This window comes from Dama dama, chromosome 33, assembly GCF_033118175.1.
Source record: "Dama dama isolate Ldn47 chromosome 33, ASM3311817v1, whole genome shotgun sequence".
NCBI classification, from domain to species: domain Eukaryota; kingdom Metazoa; phylum Chordata; class Mammalia; order Artiodactyla; family Cervidae; genus Dama; species Dama dama.
Window position 1 is genome coordinate 56,997,042 of NC_083713.1, and position 18,068 is coordinate 57,015,109.

General features: G+C 34.3%; 1 protein-coding gene across 1 annotated transcript in view; it reads left to right on the plus strand.

Annotated features, from left to right (window-relative positions):
* LRP1B (LDL receptor related protein 1B) overlaps positions 1-18,068 on the plus strand; it is a 1,867,078-nt gene that overhangs the window by 728,047 nt on the left and 1,120,963 nt on the right. The window contains exon 6 of the mRNA XM_061135390.1: positions 12,449-12,706. Coding sequence (XP_060991373.1) covers positions 12,449-12,706 — 258 coding nt within the window. The remainder of the gene's footprint in view (positions 1-12,448; positions 12,707-18,068) is intronic.

An 18,068-nucleotide genomic window follows, 5' to 3' on the forward strand; every position in this document is an offset into this window, starting at 1 on the left:
TGTGTTGTTGGAGAAGACTCTTGAAAGTCCCTTGGACTCAAAGAGATCCAACCAGTCAATCCTAAAGGAAATCAGCCCTGAAATTTCACTGGAAGGACTGATGCTGAAGCTGAAACTCCAATACTTTGGTCACCTGATGCAAAGAACTGACTCATTTGGAAAGACTCTGATGCTGGGAAATACTGAAGGCAGGAGGAGAAGGGGACGATAGAGGATGAGATGGTTGGATGGCATCACCAACTTAATGAACATGAGTTTGAGTAAACTCCGGGAGTTGCGATGGACAGGGAGGCCTGCATGCTGTAGTCCATGGGGTTGTAAAGAGTTGGACATGACTGAGTGACTGAACTGAACTGATAATCCATAGTAGCACACCTCCAAATAATGTTAGAAATTGTTTTCATAGCAGTTTCTTACTTTGCTACAGTTGATAAAAGAGAGATATAAAATATATCTTCCTATGGCTCCTACTTCTAACATCTATTATCCTCTACTAATAGATAGTTTAAATTTTCCTTTTGGAATGTGGAGGAATCATCCATGGTTTTCTGTCAAGACTGGATCTACTTGTAGGGGGAATAGGCTGGTACTTGTATGGAAAGGGAAGAGCCCAGAAATTTAAAAAAAAAAAAAAGAAGGGAAATGGAAGAACCCTTGTTCAGAGTATCATAGTCTCATCAGTCACTTGTGATGAATGAAATTCAGTTCTTAAAGCATAATTACATTGTTGTTTTATTTTTTTTAAATAATTGCCCACATTAAAATTTAAATATTCCTAGGAAGGGTAATATTAAGTCTTTGTAATCTTGATAGTTTATGAAGCTACTGGGTCAGACCTGTTTTAGTCTACCATCTAGCTAAGAGTAGCTCCCTGCAGAATGATATGTGATTATGTCTTGACAATGTGAAGATTTACTATTTAGCATTCTTACTATTTTTATATAGTCCAAAGGATTACTTCCTGCACAGTTTGTCATTTCATTGAGGCATAACTGTGAATGATACTTGGTGACATGACGTATATGGTAATTGTGAGCTAGGAGGAAGACTTGTAGACCAAGAGCATCATAGAAATCAAGATTTGTTGTTTTCGCTAAGTCACGTATGCATGGAGAAAATGTACATTATGGTAAGCTGTAAGTGACAGAGAAATAACAGTGCCTGCGACAGAGTATGTGCTGGGTAAAAGTTTGTCAGATGTTTTAAGCAATTTCCTAAACATTCAGGAAGCAGAATAAGGATACTAGAGTATTGAGGATCAATAAAAAGAAAGTCAAAAGACTGGAAGAGATTCAAAGGGTAACTTACTTAAGTTCAGCATCACTTTTCTTTTCTTTTTTTTTCTACCCACACAACTGTTAATGAGTGTTCCAGTATTAAGGTATAAAACTCCTCATGAATATTCTATGTCTGTTTTTGTTATTTTTAAAATTCTACTTTTTTTTTTTTCTCAGCTGGAGAACGTCAGTTTCACAGTCTAACACTTCTTGATATTTTAAATCGTTTTTCCAGCAACAAAATTGCAAGATTGATAACAATCTTACCTGCCATGTTGTTCATGTGTCATGACACCTTTGATTTACCCATGATTAAAAAGTATATTTGACACAGAAAAAGTGCATATCTTCCATTTTTCTTACCACTTAACATCTTAGCTGCAATATAGCTGTGGGTATCTTTGGATATTAAGAATTGCATAGTGACATTTGTGGGCTTTAGATATGACACTCAATAAAACTTTGTTTTCACAAATGGCACAATATATAACTGTAAATTTCTGTCACTGCAATTAATTTTTGTAGACTAGCTATTGGCCTGTTATTGAAATCCCTAATATAGAATATGTGATAGATCATGTAATGTTCTACAGTTAACTCCCTTTCTTTGTCTTAAAATTGGACCAACAAAATGAAAAATAAAAAGATATGAGCCACATTTGAATTCATTGAAATTACAGATGGTTTAATTTTAGGATTAGACATGGACAGACTTCTCTGGTGATCCAATGGTTAGGACTTCACCTTCCAATGCAGGGGCTGCAGGTTCAGTCCCTTTTCTGGCAGCAATGATACCACATGCCTCCCTGCCACAAAGCCAGAACATAAACAACAGAAGCAATATTGTAACAAATTCAATAAAGACTTTAAAAAATAGTCCACATCAAAAAATATTAAAAAAAAAAAAAAAGGTTAGGCATGGATATATAATTTTTTTCTGTTGCTTTCTTTAAGGAATGTAGAAGTATAGAGTTATTGAAACCCTCAGATAGCCAAAGGTTAAAACCTAATTTAAAAAAAAGGTTTTTGATTTATTTTTCTAATTAATCAAAAAAAAGTTTTTTTCAGAGAGCCTTCAAGGCATTTCCCCTGTATCAGTTGCAGCCAACAATGTACTGAATAATAACGGCAGTTAGAGAATGTCTCTTGAGCACTGCTCCCCAGAGTTCATACTTGCTCTTGACTTTGATAACTCATATTCTGCATATTCTCCCTACTTAAGCTGCTTAGAGCATTTTAGTCCTGAGAGGAGAAAATCTATTGTATTGAATGCATTTTTAAATGTGTGTGAACATTTCTTCTTAGCGCTAAGACTCACATAGCCTCCATTTTTGCTTTTTGTGAAAGACAATACTTGCCAAGTTATTAGATAATTTATATCTTAACGGACTTTAGAGTTTTAGAACAACATGCCATCAAATTGCAAGGAATATATCTAGTAAAGTATCTAGAAGCTTTGTATATAATCACCATTGAGTACTGAAAACCTATCTGTCTTTGTAATAGCAAAGTAGAAAATTGTAATCTTAATAAATACACGTTATGTATTTATACCTGTTGGCAGCCTTGTCAGAAACAGTGAAATAGATTAAATGACCTTTCCCTCTTCCACCTCTAGATAATGAATTTTCATATGTCTACCTCCTTCCTCCTTCCTCGAAGATGATAATCTTTCATATTCCCCTGAGGAAAAAGAAGCAGTCAAAAAAGAATTTTCTTTTTCACCCTGAACTCTCCTAAATCTAGCAATCTGTCTGAATCTAGAACTATCCACTTTTTCTCTTATTTGAATGGAAGAACAAACTGACTTTGTTCCTAAGGCCAGTCCCTGCAATTGTGAGTCTGTATTACCTTTTCTCAACTATATAAGAGTTAGACTCAGACAGTTGCTTCTTTGTCCCTTGAATCATCAATATTCTCTTTTGCCCTGGATCACTCCCATCAGTATGCAAGGATCTTGTAAAGAGGCTGCAAAATAACTTCTTTAATAACTGTATTCCTCCCCAGCTACCACTCCATTTTCCTTTTCCCATGATGCCAAAAGCGTGTTGTCTATTGCCTCCTCTGTCCTCAGGGAGCCTTACATTCCCATCACTTACTTACACCTCTACCAGTGACCTCCAGTTGCATAATTATTTAGTTATCAGTCCTTAGCACACAGCTGATCTTCTCTCCTCCTTGAATGCTTTCCCTTTTAAAGAGTATATTCTTGGAGTTCTCTTATTATTAATAGCTTACTGTGCATTTTTTTGCTTGATTTATTTTGCTGCATAATCCTCATTTTGCCAGTATGTTTTGCATGACTCAGTGTTCAGTGCTTTGAACAAGCTCTCTTCTTCGATTGATTTCTTAAGGCTTTCATCCTGCATCAGGACTTTAAAAACACATCCTTTTCCATGGTTTTATTAAATATATAGAGACTGAGACTTGCCGGTTTTTGTCTCCAGCCCTACTTGTTAGATCTACTTGTTAAACACCAAGCTCAAATACTGAGATCCAAGGTAGTAAGTCCATTTGGATATTTAATGGAATTGTCAAATTCCATGTCTCCCAAGCTTTTGATGCTCTGGCCTCACAATGTTTTCTCCAGTGATGACCATCTTGGTAAATGTGACCCTTTTCACTCAGTTGTCCAAATCAAATCACTGTAGTCACCCTTGACTCCATTCTTTCTCTCAGACTCTTTATTTTAAACTTTTAAATATATTCTGAATTGGGCTACTCTCTCTGTTCTAAAGAACAGCTTGCATCCATATTACTACCAATGCTTTACTTTTCTTTGTAGAATTTAGTGCTGCCAAAAAGTACTAAGTAGTGTTTGCTTGCTTACTGACTTTTCCTCCACTAAAATGTGAATTCCACAAAAACAGAAATTTTATTCATTTTGTTAACTGCCATATCTCTAGCATTTAGACAAGTGCCTGACAGAGGCGAATTATGCTCAATAAATCCTTGTTAAAGATATAATTAAATATATGAACACTGAGAGAGTATTTTCTTTTTAGGAGACAGAAGTGACTTTTTTAAGGACCCATGTTTTCAAACTGGAAATATTTTAAAGCCATTTTGAAATAAGCCAATATATTTTACTTGTTGAATTCAATCATTACTGGTTTATATCCTAGAGGGACAAGTATGAGTTGGAAAAAATGTGTTTCTATAGCTAAAGAAGTTTCTGTTTGCACAGTTAGAAGGGTGACTAGGAGAATCAGAAGCTGCCATAGGCCGCTCCTCAGTGACTAATGTCAATTAACCATTCCTGGATTGTCTGCTAATTTTAATATTAATTCAATAACCTAAAATTTGAATGAATTGTTATTTGAGATTTACCAAAATGACCTTTCAATGTAATTATATTTATACTTTAATTAAATTCAGTATAATTAAATGTATTTGATTTTCCTGATTAAAAATAATAATGCATTATTTAACATTATTTTATTTATTAAAATATACTATCATTTTTAAGTTTAAAAAATTCAGCAAAGTATCGTTAAAAATATTGAGAATTGTGCCAAGTAAGGTCTTCAGGTAATAGGAGAAATATTTCCTTGATCTGATAGATCAGTTCTTTATTAAGAAACAGGGATATTGTGAGAGCTACTAATTTGCAAAATAAGAATCTCTTTTTTTAATGCATGGTATATTATTGGCTTTAATTGTTTTTTGGAAAATTATCCTTATGCCTATAAAACAGCATATTCCATTGCTTCTAAATCACCTTCAGATTGGAATATCCTCTGCATGAAGGTATAGGTGTTTCACTAATAATATCCAGATAACAAAAAGGTTATATTGTTTTAGTCTATAATTCAGCTTGATTGATAGTTTACCTGAGTGAGTTTTGGCAATGTCTAAGACAGGATTGCACAATACAGGACTGGCCTAACATGCCAACACCAAACTCATCATCATTTCTTAAAACTGACTCTATTTTTTTTAACCCCCATTTCACCCTGTAACCCAAACTGCAAATCTCTACATCCTCCTTCCATACCCATCCTTCCACATCCTATTACCTACATAAAACAGTCACTACAATTTAAAACTTCTACTTTATCACACCAAACTGCCTCTACTCAAGAACAAAATACCACCCATTTTAGGTTCTTATGACCTATTTTGTGAGAAATTAGAAGAGCATTTCTCTCTTCAGGAATCCAGCTATTGTACCTGTGTCTACCAGATATATATATATATATATATATATATATATATATATAGACAACTGATATCTACCAGATATATATATATTGACAACTGACAATATATATATATATTAGGAATATATATATATTAGGAATAATCTTGGGTTACTGTCCTTATAATTAGAAACATAAATACCTTTCTTTATAAAATAAAAATTAAAAATACAATAAATAAAGCATTGTCATCCAATCAAATGATAGGTTAGCCTGTGTGAAATCTAGTGTGCTCCTAAACCTCTGAGGATTCTTAAGGCCTTACGCCTCTCCATTGGACACTGCTTCCAATAGGAATGTTGGCACACATAATCATTCTTTCTTTCTGTACTGCATCAATCTGAAAGGACACAGAAATGCCTTTTCCTTTTACCTAAATGTCTTTCCAACCTCACTCCACAATGCTACACCAAGGCGATGTAAAACAAGACATTTACAAACTACCTTCCCCATCTGATATGAGTTATGTTACACCACTTTAAAAGTGAAAGCAAGTTTAAAAAGTTGAATGAAAATTACATCTCTCCCACTGTATTCTCCTTATCCATATTGTGTCCCATGTGTCATTTCCCAAATGCACCCCAAATTAAAAGCAAGTTTACCATCTTGACATTAAATGACTGTGCAGTGTTCCATCAACCCAGTTTCTCCTCTACTACAAGGCCTGTGTGAGTTTGAAGCTAGTTCTTTTTACTTAGTAGCTTGGTGAGCCTAAGCAATTTACTTAAACCCTAAGTAAGCTTATTTTCTTATCTATAAAATGTAAATAATATTAAATATTGTGAGCATACAATAAATGAGTAAATCTGAAGCATATAATACAGTGTTTAACTCCTAAAATATGCTCAAAAGGGTTAACTGTTATTATCATGATGAAATACTTTCACCACTAATACATGTTCCACCCAAAGAAACTGAAAAACTTAAGTCAGTATTCCAACATATTTTAGTCTTTCCCACATCTTTGCTTTTGTCCAAGCTTTTTGTTTCCCCAGACTTCCTTTTTTTCTTCTTTTTTTGTAGAAAAAATTCTCTGTACATCCAATTCTTGTTCATCCATTAATGCACAGCTGAAATCAAATGTCATCATCATTAAGCGACTTCTAACTCTATTTAACAGGCACATCTTCATACATATGTGCTGCTATAGCAAAATGCCACAGACTGGGTAACTTACAGATATGAGAAATGTATTTCTCACAGTTCTAGAGGCTGGAAGTCTGAGGTCAGGGCACCAGCATGGTCTGGTGAGTGCTGTCTTCTGGGATGCAGATGTCCTATCCTCACATTGCACAAGGCCCTAGAGATCTCTCTAGAACCTCTTTTTTAAGGCAGCGATCCCATTCATATAGGTTCCTCCTTCAGAACGTGAGCAGTGCCCAATCCCCATCAAAACTGTCATCTTGAGGGGTTAGGAGTTCAACATGTGAATTTAGGGGAAACAAACATTCAACCATAGGAGGATATATCTAACCATTCTTTGGAATTCAGTGTTACTATACAAGTTTGATGAAAGGTACCAAACTTGACTTCAAAAATATAGATATTTATCCTTAATTACACTTATTTTGTCTATTAGATTGTATCTTTCTTGAAGACAGATGGTATAGACATTTATGCTTAATTATACTAATTATACTTAATTTTTCTATTAGATTATATATTTTTTGAAGGCAGACTATCCTGCTTCATATACTGGTTGAAATGCCTTACATCCATAAATTCTAAAAAATAAAAAGTGCAATAAATAAAACATTTTCATCTAGTAAAACAGTGAGTGAAGTGAAGTCGCTCAGTTGTGTCCAACTCTTTGCGACCCCATGGACTGTAGCCCACCAGGCTCCTCTGTCCATGGGATTCTCCAGGCAAGAATACTGGAATGGGTTGCCATTTCCTTCTCCAAGTAAAACAGTAGTTTGGCATAAATGCATTATGACAATAAAAGGTAGTGCTAAGATAACTTACAGTATAATTGCAGTAATTGCATTTTCTTGCTTGGGCCAATACTGTTTTTAGTGCCTTTTAATGTTTCCACTTTTGATTCATGTTTTAATTTTCCTCCTATAAAATGTGATAAAATAGTTTCTCCTGACATATGGCACAGCATATACTTATTCTAAATATCATTCAGTTCAGTCAAGAGATTTTTCCATTAACACAATAGTTAAGGAAAAGAGAGGAACAAATTTGGCCATATATGTTTTGGAAATTAAAATATTTCAACCCCATATCTTTTTTTCCACTTAAATGGTTAATTTTATCCACATTTTTAGTTTGGCTTAGTTGACTTTGATCTATAATTTATTGTACTATTTGACTATACTATTTGACTAAATTATACTATTATACTATCTTTTTTAAACTAGATAATTTCCTCCTAGTATTTCATATTCAACTTTTTCTGCATAAATTTCTCTAAATTGCATAATATTAGTTTTTTTTTTTTAATTAGGTGTCTCTGTGAAGATTGTTCTTCATTTTGTTGCATATAACTACAGTTTATGTCCTATGAAAAGTGAAAGTGAAAAAAGAAAGAAAGAAAAGTGAAAGTGTTGGTCACTAAGTCATGTCTGACTATGAGACCCTGTGTACTGTAGCCTGCCAGGATCCTCTGTCCATGGAATTCTCCAGGCAAGAATACCAGAGCGAGTTGCCATTTCCTTCACCAGGGTTCTTCCCAACCCAGGGATCAAACCCTGGTCTCCTGCATTGCAGGCAGATTCTTTACCTTCTGAGCTAGCAGGGTTCCATGAAGTGTTGCAGAATTTTCTATTACAAGTTGTTGGCATTATTTTCACTTCTCATTTCATCTTATTTTTAAAGCCTTTATATAGTTTCTATATGGTAAATTAAAATTGCTTAAATTCGTCTTTAAATTATTTTAATTTTGTAAAGATTAAAAACCATTTTATAGGGCTAAATGGATTACAATTTTCCCTTTTCTCACATTTTAGTCCCACTATCTTAATTTGATATACTTTACATGGAATTTATTATTTACACTTTTATTCAGTTGAACCTCAGAATCTTTGTTCTTTCATCTTTAACACAGTAAATATGGAGAGATATCTACCCAGCTTCATTAACTGAAGGTAACTGCTCACAATTATAGGATTAGGTAAAGGAATCTTAAACAGTATAACTAGATAATGCTTGTTATTATATATGCATATGCATATGTATAGATTTGTATATGTATATGTATAAATGCATATGTATACATGTGTTATAAATATTTATTATGTTTGTCTCTATTTTTAAGTGTCTGAATCCATAATTCCAATTACTTAAAATGAAACCAACTGAATTAATATTTTAGAATCAAATGGAAGAATTAATTAGAATTAAAAGGAAGTTTAAATGAAACATTAAAAAATGTTTAATTTCTCATGCTAAACATATGTTTAGCATCAGTTATATGTCAAATCATATCATTATAAGTATATAAAGAAATTTTTATTATATTCTTGACTATGAGAAGAGAAGGATATTTTTGCAAGAATGTGGTTATAGTGGCTTGGAATTTAAAGAGGTATATTTATGAATCTAGTCAAGTTAGATTTTTCATGTTTCCAAGTTTCTCTTTTTAATTCACAGTTTTCTAATCAGTTTTTAAAAATAATGGCACTTATTAATATACCATGATAGGAAAAAAATCACTTTTTGATTTTATACATGTCTATAACTGTTTGAGAGAGAAAATATTCTTTTTTGGTGCTATTGACATATAGGGGTCAATAAAGAGGATGAAGACAGTTTTCCTCCTTCAACATGAATCGGTTGAAAGTCTGTTGCAGAGATTTTTTTCAACCTAAGTCTTGATTTTCTAAGTTAGAATATTGACTGAGTACTTTCTTGTGTTTCAATCTCTTCTATTTGGAAGGTTGATATTTATTACTTCTCATTAAGTATTGATGTATAAAATCTTTTGACTTAAGTCATCTGATGTGTTTTCCAACTGTTCCTTTGGGGAAACTGTTTACTGACTCTAAGTGTGGTATGTGAATAAAGCATCACATTCATTCTGGTCAGTCTGTTATCCTCATCACCCAAGCTAATGATAGTTTTTGATTTGCAAGTGTAAACACCTGGTAAAAATGCCCACTGGAGATCTATGCAGTTCAGGTAGAGATAGATAACTTGTCAGGCTTATGCCAGCTTTCATCAGGAAGTAGAAAATAAAATACTTATATCCTTAGCCCATGATGATTTTTGTGGGTTCTTATTGTTCAGTAGTTTTCCTCACTTCCATATCAGGCCTTATGTTTTATTTGTCTAAAGAGGGAAACCATAGATAATATTTAGCAAAAACACATGAGTATCACTTCATTAAAGCACATCACAACAAATATAAGTATCCTTTCTCCAGTATGTCATTTGAATTTTTAAAGTTACCATTATTATATCAAACCATATCAATTTACAAAGCATCTGACTTTCTCTTTATTGGTGTTTTGTTTATCTGAAGCTTTAAAATCAGTGGTTGATATGTTTTGCATTAAGATAAGCAACTGACTCATTCAAAAAGCAGCTACAAAATGCAATAGATTGATTAGTTGTGTCAACTAAGCATTGCCTGTATTGACCATTGATTCATTTTTATCTCAGTGTCTAAACAGAAGGTCAGTGTTCCTTCATATTCCAGCCTCTCTCCAAAAAATGTCAATAACATACTTAAATTTGCTGACTAGTAGCCAGTTTGGAAATTGTTGTCTACATCTTAGCAATGTTAGTTCATTTTTGAATGAGAGGCTATTTCAAAACAGGTCATTTCAGTTGTCAAATGAAGACATTAAGCATTAACATTAGTGTTGGTGCATCTTTGCTAACCAAATTATTTTGTAACAGTTCACAGAATGTTTCTAAAGAATTCTACTATATAAGCATTCCGTGTGTCCTTCGACTAATTCAGAATTTGTAGTGAATAATCAATAGATTCCAGACTTTTTATAAATGCTAGAGATATAGCAGCAGAAATAGAAAAATAATGCATCAGAGAAAGAAATATGCTATATGCAGTGTTTGGTAGTGATAAGTAAAAAATAAACTTGGGGATGTCTACAGATAGTATAAAAAGTTGTAGTTTTTTTTTTTTTTTTTTTTTTTTTTTTAAAAAAAGGTAAAGTGGTAAAAGAAGTTCTAACCAGAAAGTTGCCATCTAAATAACACCCAGAAAGGACGTCATAATGTCATGGCCACTCCAATATATGATGATTATTCTAGAAAGAAAGAATAGCCTCTGGGATGCCATCCAGAATCTTGTTCAGTGAGCAGTAAGAAAGTCAGTTTGTGTTGAGTAAGAGTGAGAGAGTAGTAAAGAGATGAAGGAGATGAGGTGAAATCCTAAGAAGAAGACACATCACATAGGGCTTATAGGTCATTATAAGACTTTGACTTTGAAATGGGAACCCTTTGAGAAATTGGGCAGAAGAGTTACTTGATCTGCCTTCAGATTTTAAAGACAAAGCTGGCTATTGTATTGAAGAAGACTCAGGAGAAGGAGAAGGGCATAGAGGAAAGCAGAGAAACCAATTGGAATTGTGATGATCTGGTTGAGAGGTGTTGGCAGCTTGGGGCAGTATGTTAGTAGTAGTCGCTGAGAAGTGGTGGGCTTCCTGGTAGGTTTGACATCAGAGTCCAAGATATTTGTTGACACAATGGAGGTAAGGCAGTAAAAAAAGAGGAGTTGAAAATTCCCCCTATCCCTATTTAGAACAAAAGCTACTCTGAATGGAGTTAAACCTTCAACGGTGATTTTTTTGATGGAATTTTACTGTTCAGTTCAGTTCAGTTCAGTTGCTCAGTCATGTGCAACTCTTTGCAACCCCATGGACTGCAGCACGCCAGGCCTCCCTGTCCATCACTAACTCCTGGAGTTTACTCAAACTCATGTCCGTTGAGTTGGTGATACCACCCAACCATCTCATCCTCTGCTGTCCCCTTCTCCTTCAGCCCTCAAATTTTCCCAGCATCAGGGTCTTTTCCAATGAGTCAGCTCTTCGCATCAGGTGACCACAGTATTGGAGTTTCAGCTTCAGCATCAGTCCTTCCAATGAATATTCAGGACTGATCTCCTTGAGAATGGACTGGTTGGCTCTCCTTGCAGTCCAAGCAATTTTACTGTTCGCATTATATATTTAAAAAATATTGAGATTCTTTCAAATTCAAATTTATCTAAAACTTACCTGTCTTACCTAGCATAAGCAAAGATATATTCCAAAAATTGGTGTTGAACAAATTTCTTTTACCACAGGATCTTATTTTCCTGACTATAGAGAAGAAATGTGAATGGAAGTGGTGCAGTGACCATAATCTAGTCACTAAGAAAATGTGTGATTGTTTAACTCCTGGGGTCAGTGAAGGAGCCAGTGAGGTTGAAGTCATAGGAGCCTGCCAGCTTTCATGTTCTGCTTTAGAGAATCTATTTTTGACCTTATACATCCACCTCAAAAAAGTGTGCTCTTGCTCACAAAGCAAGTCTGCAACATTGTATAGATAGGTCTGCTGCTGCTGCTAAGTCCCTTCAGTCCTGTTGGACTCTGTGCAACCCCACAGACAGCAGCCCACCAGGCTCCCCCGTCCCTGGGATTCTCCAGGCAAGAACACTGGAGTGGGTTGCCATTTCCAGATAGGTTAGTCTAGATCCATATCATTCCTAAGGAAAGCTCTCATAATGTTTCCTCTATTTGCCAGCATTGAAAGCAAATAACATTATCCTTAGCTTTAAAGAACACATTATGACTAAGAAAATCAGGAATACAAACGCTCAGTGGACTATGTTGCCCTTAAGTAAAATGTTATGGTTACTGGAGCATGTATGGATTACTAATAAAAACTTTTTGAAAGCATTTTTTTTTAAATTTTAAAGATACATTAAAAAGATAGAACTGACTTTTAATGAGTAATACAAAATTATCTTTAACATGTGACTTTTACCCAACTCACTTTCCTCTTTCTGTCTTATTCCAGAACCTACAGATAAACCACCTTTGCTATTAATTGCAAATTCTGAAATGATTGAGATTTTCTATCTTAATGGAAGTAAGATGGCAACCCTGAGCTCGGTAAATGGAAATGAAATTCATACTCTGGATTTTATTTACAATGAAGATATGATTTGTTGGATTGAATCAAGAGAATCTTCAAATCAGCTCAAGTGTATTCAGATAACAAAAACAGGAAGATTAACAGATGAATGGACAATCAGTATTCTTCAGTCCTTCCACAGTGAGTTTCAAATTATCTTATATGCCATCCTTTAAGGATTTCATTTACAGACCAATTGACAGGATTCTTAGGTTTCCCAGAATAGCTACTGGCTTCTAGAAAACTATCTATGCAAATATGAATGCACATAAATAAGTGTATCCCCTGCATGTTTTGCATATACACACATAAACATAGAATTGCACTGTTATATAAGCAATACATTGAAGGGTTAATTTTAATTATTTCTTTAATGCTTATTATTGTATCACCTAGATGAGAACTGTGACTTTTCACTGAATGATAATTTACAATGTGTGATAGTGAAGGTGTGGATAAGCAAAACAGCAAAAAACAAGAAACAGAGTCAATAATAAACTCATCAACTGGCGTATTTGTTAAAATACCTTGAAACTATTAATCTTATGCTAATTGGTAACAACTACCTGTGTTTGTGACTTTTTTCCTAGTAAATCAGAGTTTTTCTGCACCTTCTTCCAAGAGTAACTTGTAATTTGTGATTCACTTGATTTCTCATGTTGGATATTCACAAACTAATACCTGCCCTTTTCTTTCTGTATTTTGCATTGTCTCTCTCTCTCTCTCTCACACACACACACACACACACATTCTCTCTCTTTTTCTTACTCTTCTGCTCTCCCCCACCCCCACACACATCAGAGTATAAAAATGTATTTGTGTTTGCCTGGGAAACTGTATGCATAAGAATTTCAAGATGTGTCCCTTTATTTTATGAGGTACAGAAAAACACTCATTCTTACAAATTCTACTAACATAAAAATTGGCGTGTGTGCTATGCGTGCATGCTAAGTCGCTTTGGTTTCTGACTCTGTGTGACCCTGTGGACTGTAGCCCACCAGGCTTCTCTGTCCATGGGATTCTCCAGGAAAGAGGAGGTTGCCATGCCATGCCCTTCTCCAGGGGATCTTCCTGACCCAGGGATTGAACCCGTGTCTCCTGTGTCTCCTGCATTGCAGGCAGAATCTTTACTGCTGAGCCAACAGTTGGTAGAGAAATGAAAACAATGTACAGTCAAGTTAAGGAGGAAAAAAATAAGAGTACTGTGGTAGAGTAAATGCACTTTTCAGATATAGAACATTTGGTGTTTGAATTCAATAATCTTATTAATGTTTGTGATATATAATTAAAGGGATTAGTAATTGATCCTTAGTAAATGTAAGAAAATTTACTGTGTAATGTTTGATAATTATGATTAGGTTAAATAAAAGCAGTGGCAAAGATTATAAGAAAAATCAAATATGAAGTGAACAGAAGTAAATGTTTAACTAATAGAATATAGCATTTTGAAGATTGTCTTAACATAGGTAGAACAGTTGGTAAGGTTGTTTATTGTGACAGTGGACTAAAAATGTCTAGTGAAAACAATGGGCAATGTCTCTTGTGAAGATTCTATGGCGAGATGATAATTCATAATAAACAGTTAATAAGTAGTGATCATAGCACAATGAATCCTTCTATGTGATATGAGTATTTCAGACATGACTTAGCCAGTAGTTGGGAATCATTTGAACAAAAGACCCTGATTTCTGCCATGTTAGTGATTACCTCAAGTAATCCAAATGTATTTGTCCATAGCAAATGGAATACTGGCAGTCAAATAGCTAGAATATTCACTTAAGTTGTCAGGTAAAATTATTTTCCAAGTGTACTTAATTAACTGCTTTTCTACATTTAGTATGCCCTAATAATAGGAGTGATCCTTTCTTTAATATGTATTTTTCAAGCAACCTTAATAGTACATCTCAAATTGGTCAAGCAATAATACATTAGAATATTCATAGAAAATAATTCATAACTTAGATAGCATGCAATTTATAGATAATTCTTGGCAAATTAGAAAAATTAGAGATTGATTTTGTTAGGCAGTTCACTAAACTGATGAAAAGAAGTTTCATTTTGAACTATAGAAAATAAATGCAATGGAAATATTTTAATTAGAATAAATAATTGTTAATGAAGTCAGATTTAAGCCATGCAGTCAGTCACTTTAGAAAAGTGTGATTAAATATGTGGAAATAAGTCATGGGACAGAGGTGTGATCATGGCCAGGCATCTTCGTCATTGCTTGTAAGCTGTGTATTTTATCAGCATGTCACAGAACAGTTTCCAGTGAATGTAATGGGCTCTGCATTCATCATAACAGTTTGTGGGTTGATAATGAAGTTTGAATATTCTTTGCATATATAATTGCATAAAAATCTCTTCACCGTATAAGCAAAAATAATGACCTGATAGGCGTGTGCCTGAATACCTGTCACTATCCACTGCTCCAGAGATTCTCTGTTTAGGTTCTCCTCCCTCATTATCTTTAGATACTTTTCTCTGAATTTACCTCAAGAAAACATTCTTTTCTGAATAAAATAAAAAATTTTATTTTTCAAAGGAGAACTGTGAGGTGAGTCAGAAGGTACATTGGTAGATACCAGGGGCCTGGTGGGGGCAGGGGAATAGAGAGTTAGTGTTCAATGGGGACAGGGTTTTGATTTAGGAAAGTGAAAAACTGGGGAGACAGATGATGGTGAGAGTTGCACAACAGTGTGAATGTACTTATGCCACTGAACTGTACAGTTAAATACGGTATGGTTAAAATAGTGTGTTTTTATCTTATGTGATTTTTACCACAATAAAAAAATTAAGAAAAAGGATTACTGTGGGGAGCAAAGCATTACAGGTCAAACCCACTTGAGTTTAAAACTTAAATAGTACTTTAGTACACAATCTATTGCAACATAAAAATTTTATTGCACATCTCATTTCGCTGAATACCCACCATATCTCTGTGGAGTGTGCAGGAGAGATATTCTCTTCCTGTTTTATAATATATACAGTTTTAACTACAAGACTCAGATATATTAAGCAATACTGAATGTCTAAAAAGAAGGCAGAAATAGGACATCTAAATCCTGTGTTCTTGCTTCTACATTAAGAAGGGCAAATATGAGTCCCTTCAAAGAATTTCCCAAGTCTACCACAAATAATAATATCTACTTCCCTCATAGTTCAATCAGTAAAGAATCTGCCTGTGGTCAGGAGACCTGGGTGTGATTCCTCCGTTGGGAAGATCCCCTAGAGAAGGAGATGGCAACCCATTTTAGTAGAATCCTGGAGTATGCCTGGAGAATCCCACAGACAGAGGACCTGGCTGGCTACAGTCCATGGGATTGCAAGAGTCAGATATGACTTAGTGACTAAACCACCACCACCAAACTTAAATGTGCTAAATGACTATATGCAATGGGGAGGCATTGTTATATTCCTCATGCTGAAGGGGAAATTGAGATCCTGAATTGGGTCAGGCTTCTTACCCTTTGCTACACACACTGCCCAATGGTCTCAATTTTTAGCTTTCATTTTAGACAGCCAAAATGGTCAGGTATACTAACATTAGAAACAGTGGCTCACAGAGGCAGTGGGAGACAGCTATATAAGAATCTTAGAAGGAAGTGAATAAGGTGAATGGTACAAGACCTAACTTTTTCAGCCCAAACAAATGATTATCAATATTAAAGAGAGGCTTACCTTTAATATTGAGAATCATGCCTAAGCAATATTGTGAGAGAATGAGGAACTGATAATAATATGCTCAATGAATTATATTGACAAAGGAACATTGGGAAAGATGCTAGAAATTGTATTTCAACTTTAATTTATTCTTTTTAAAGATGCCTAGTATTTATTAGCTAGTATTTTTGCCTAAAAGTTACAAAATACTAGATTTTGAAGAAAAGTTTGGAATGGAGTGTTCTATAAGCCACACGTGTTCTCCAGGTATGCATGCAAAGCACATTTACAGCAACTAGCTGTTTCCCCCAAAGTACTGTAGTATGGACAGAGAATCACCTAACAGTGGAAATGCTCAGCTATTTCCTCAAGACAAAGTACATGAAGATGATTGAGACAGATAAGAATATTTTCTGCATGTATCTCTTATTAAGGAAGATGATTGAGGACCAGTTTTTCTCTTCCAGATATATAGTTGACACTTTCAGTCTATTTTTGTATATATTCAATATTCTGCAAAACTTGAGTATCACCATTCTACTCTAGACTTTACTAGGTTGTCTTCATTCATTCATGTGTTCCACTATCTAGCAAACAGCATGCTGGGTCATAAGCAAATAGATTGTTTATTCTTCATACACTTTGCTTCTGGATTAACCCCAATTCACTGACTTTTATCTTCCTTTTATTTGGTCTGTTTTAATATCAACCTTGGCTCATTTTCCATTAGAAGCTCTACTTAAGATCCTTTGTTGGATAATTTTTGGATTCTAATACTTTGCCTATGTCTTTTCTCAATCTTCTTTCTCTTTAGGTAGTAATTATCTAGATAATCACATAATATTAACAGATGATATTTACTGAATTTTATTTTACACATTAATAATTGTGCATATATGTTTCTCTATCATCACAAAGATTATATGATCTGCATGCTGTATAAAATAGTTTATAGACAATACAATGAGGTTAAATAAGTGAAATAATTTTTAAGTTAATAAGAAACTTGACCTCTTAATCTCAGTAGTTACTAAATAATGGCCCTTCTTAATTATGAAATATTCCCTATTTGCTTCTACCCAGCCTAGGGATTTCATAGCCTTCAGTGCTTCACCCACCATCAAGTTATGACTAGAGAAAAATGACAAGACTGTGTCCCTATTGTAAATGCGAGCATAGTCTTAGGACAAAATAATCAACCTATAACAGAAATGCTAGACACACACACTGTCAGCTCCTAGTAGGTCTGCACTTTAGAAGATTATCAGCAGTTGCAGCAACTCCCTAAGATGACACAGTATGATATAAAATCATGCAATCCTCATAGAAATTTGCCATACTTTATTTATAAGTCACATGCTTAAATACTGCATTTTTATGAGCTATCCTCTGCAATTATCTTCCTCCATTTGATGAGTGAAAAGTCATTCATATTGCTTTAATTTACCTTTATATGATTGCTAGTGAAGTTGTCTATTCCAACGTGAACTTACATATTCACTTCAATCTCTACAGTTCTGTTCAAGTGATCATGATGCTCCATTGCTTAAAATCAAAATGCAAAATATTTAGTAGTTTCCCATTTAGCTAAGGATAGAATTAAGCTTCATCATATGGCTTCTCTACAGGCCTTGCCTCCCCACCTCAAATCACATTCCACCTAAAAAAAGTAGTAACACTTTCTTTTTGTAGTTTGTTTTATAATTTTCATATGTGTTTGTATGTGCTGGTTCTTCACTATAGACTGTATTTTGTCATATTCCTATAACCTAGTATCTCTTACTCATTCTTCAAAGTATCATACCCTTTCCAAAGGTTTTCCAGTTGAGATTAGCAGCCC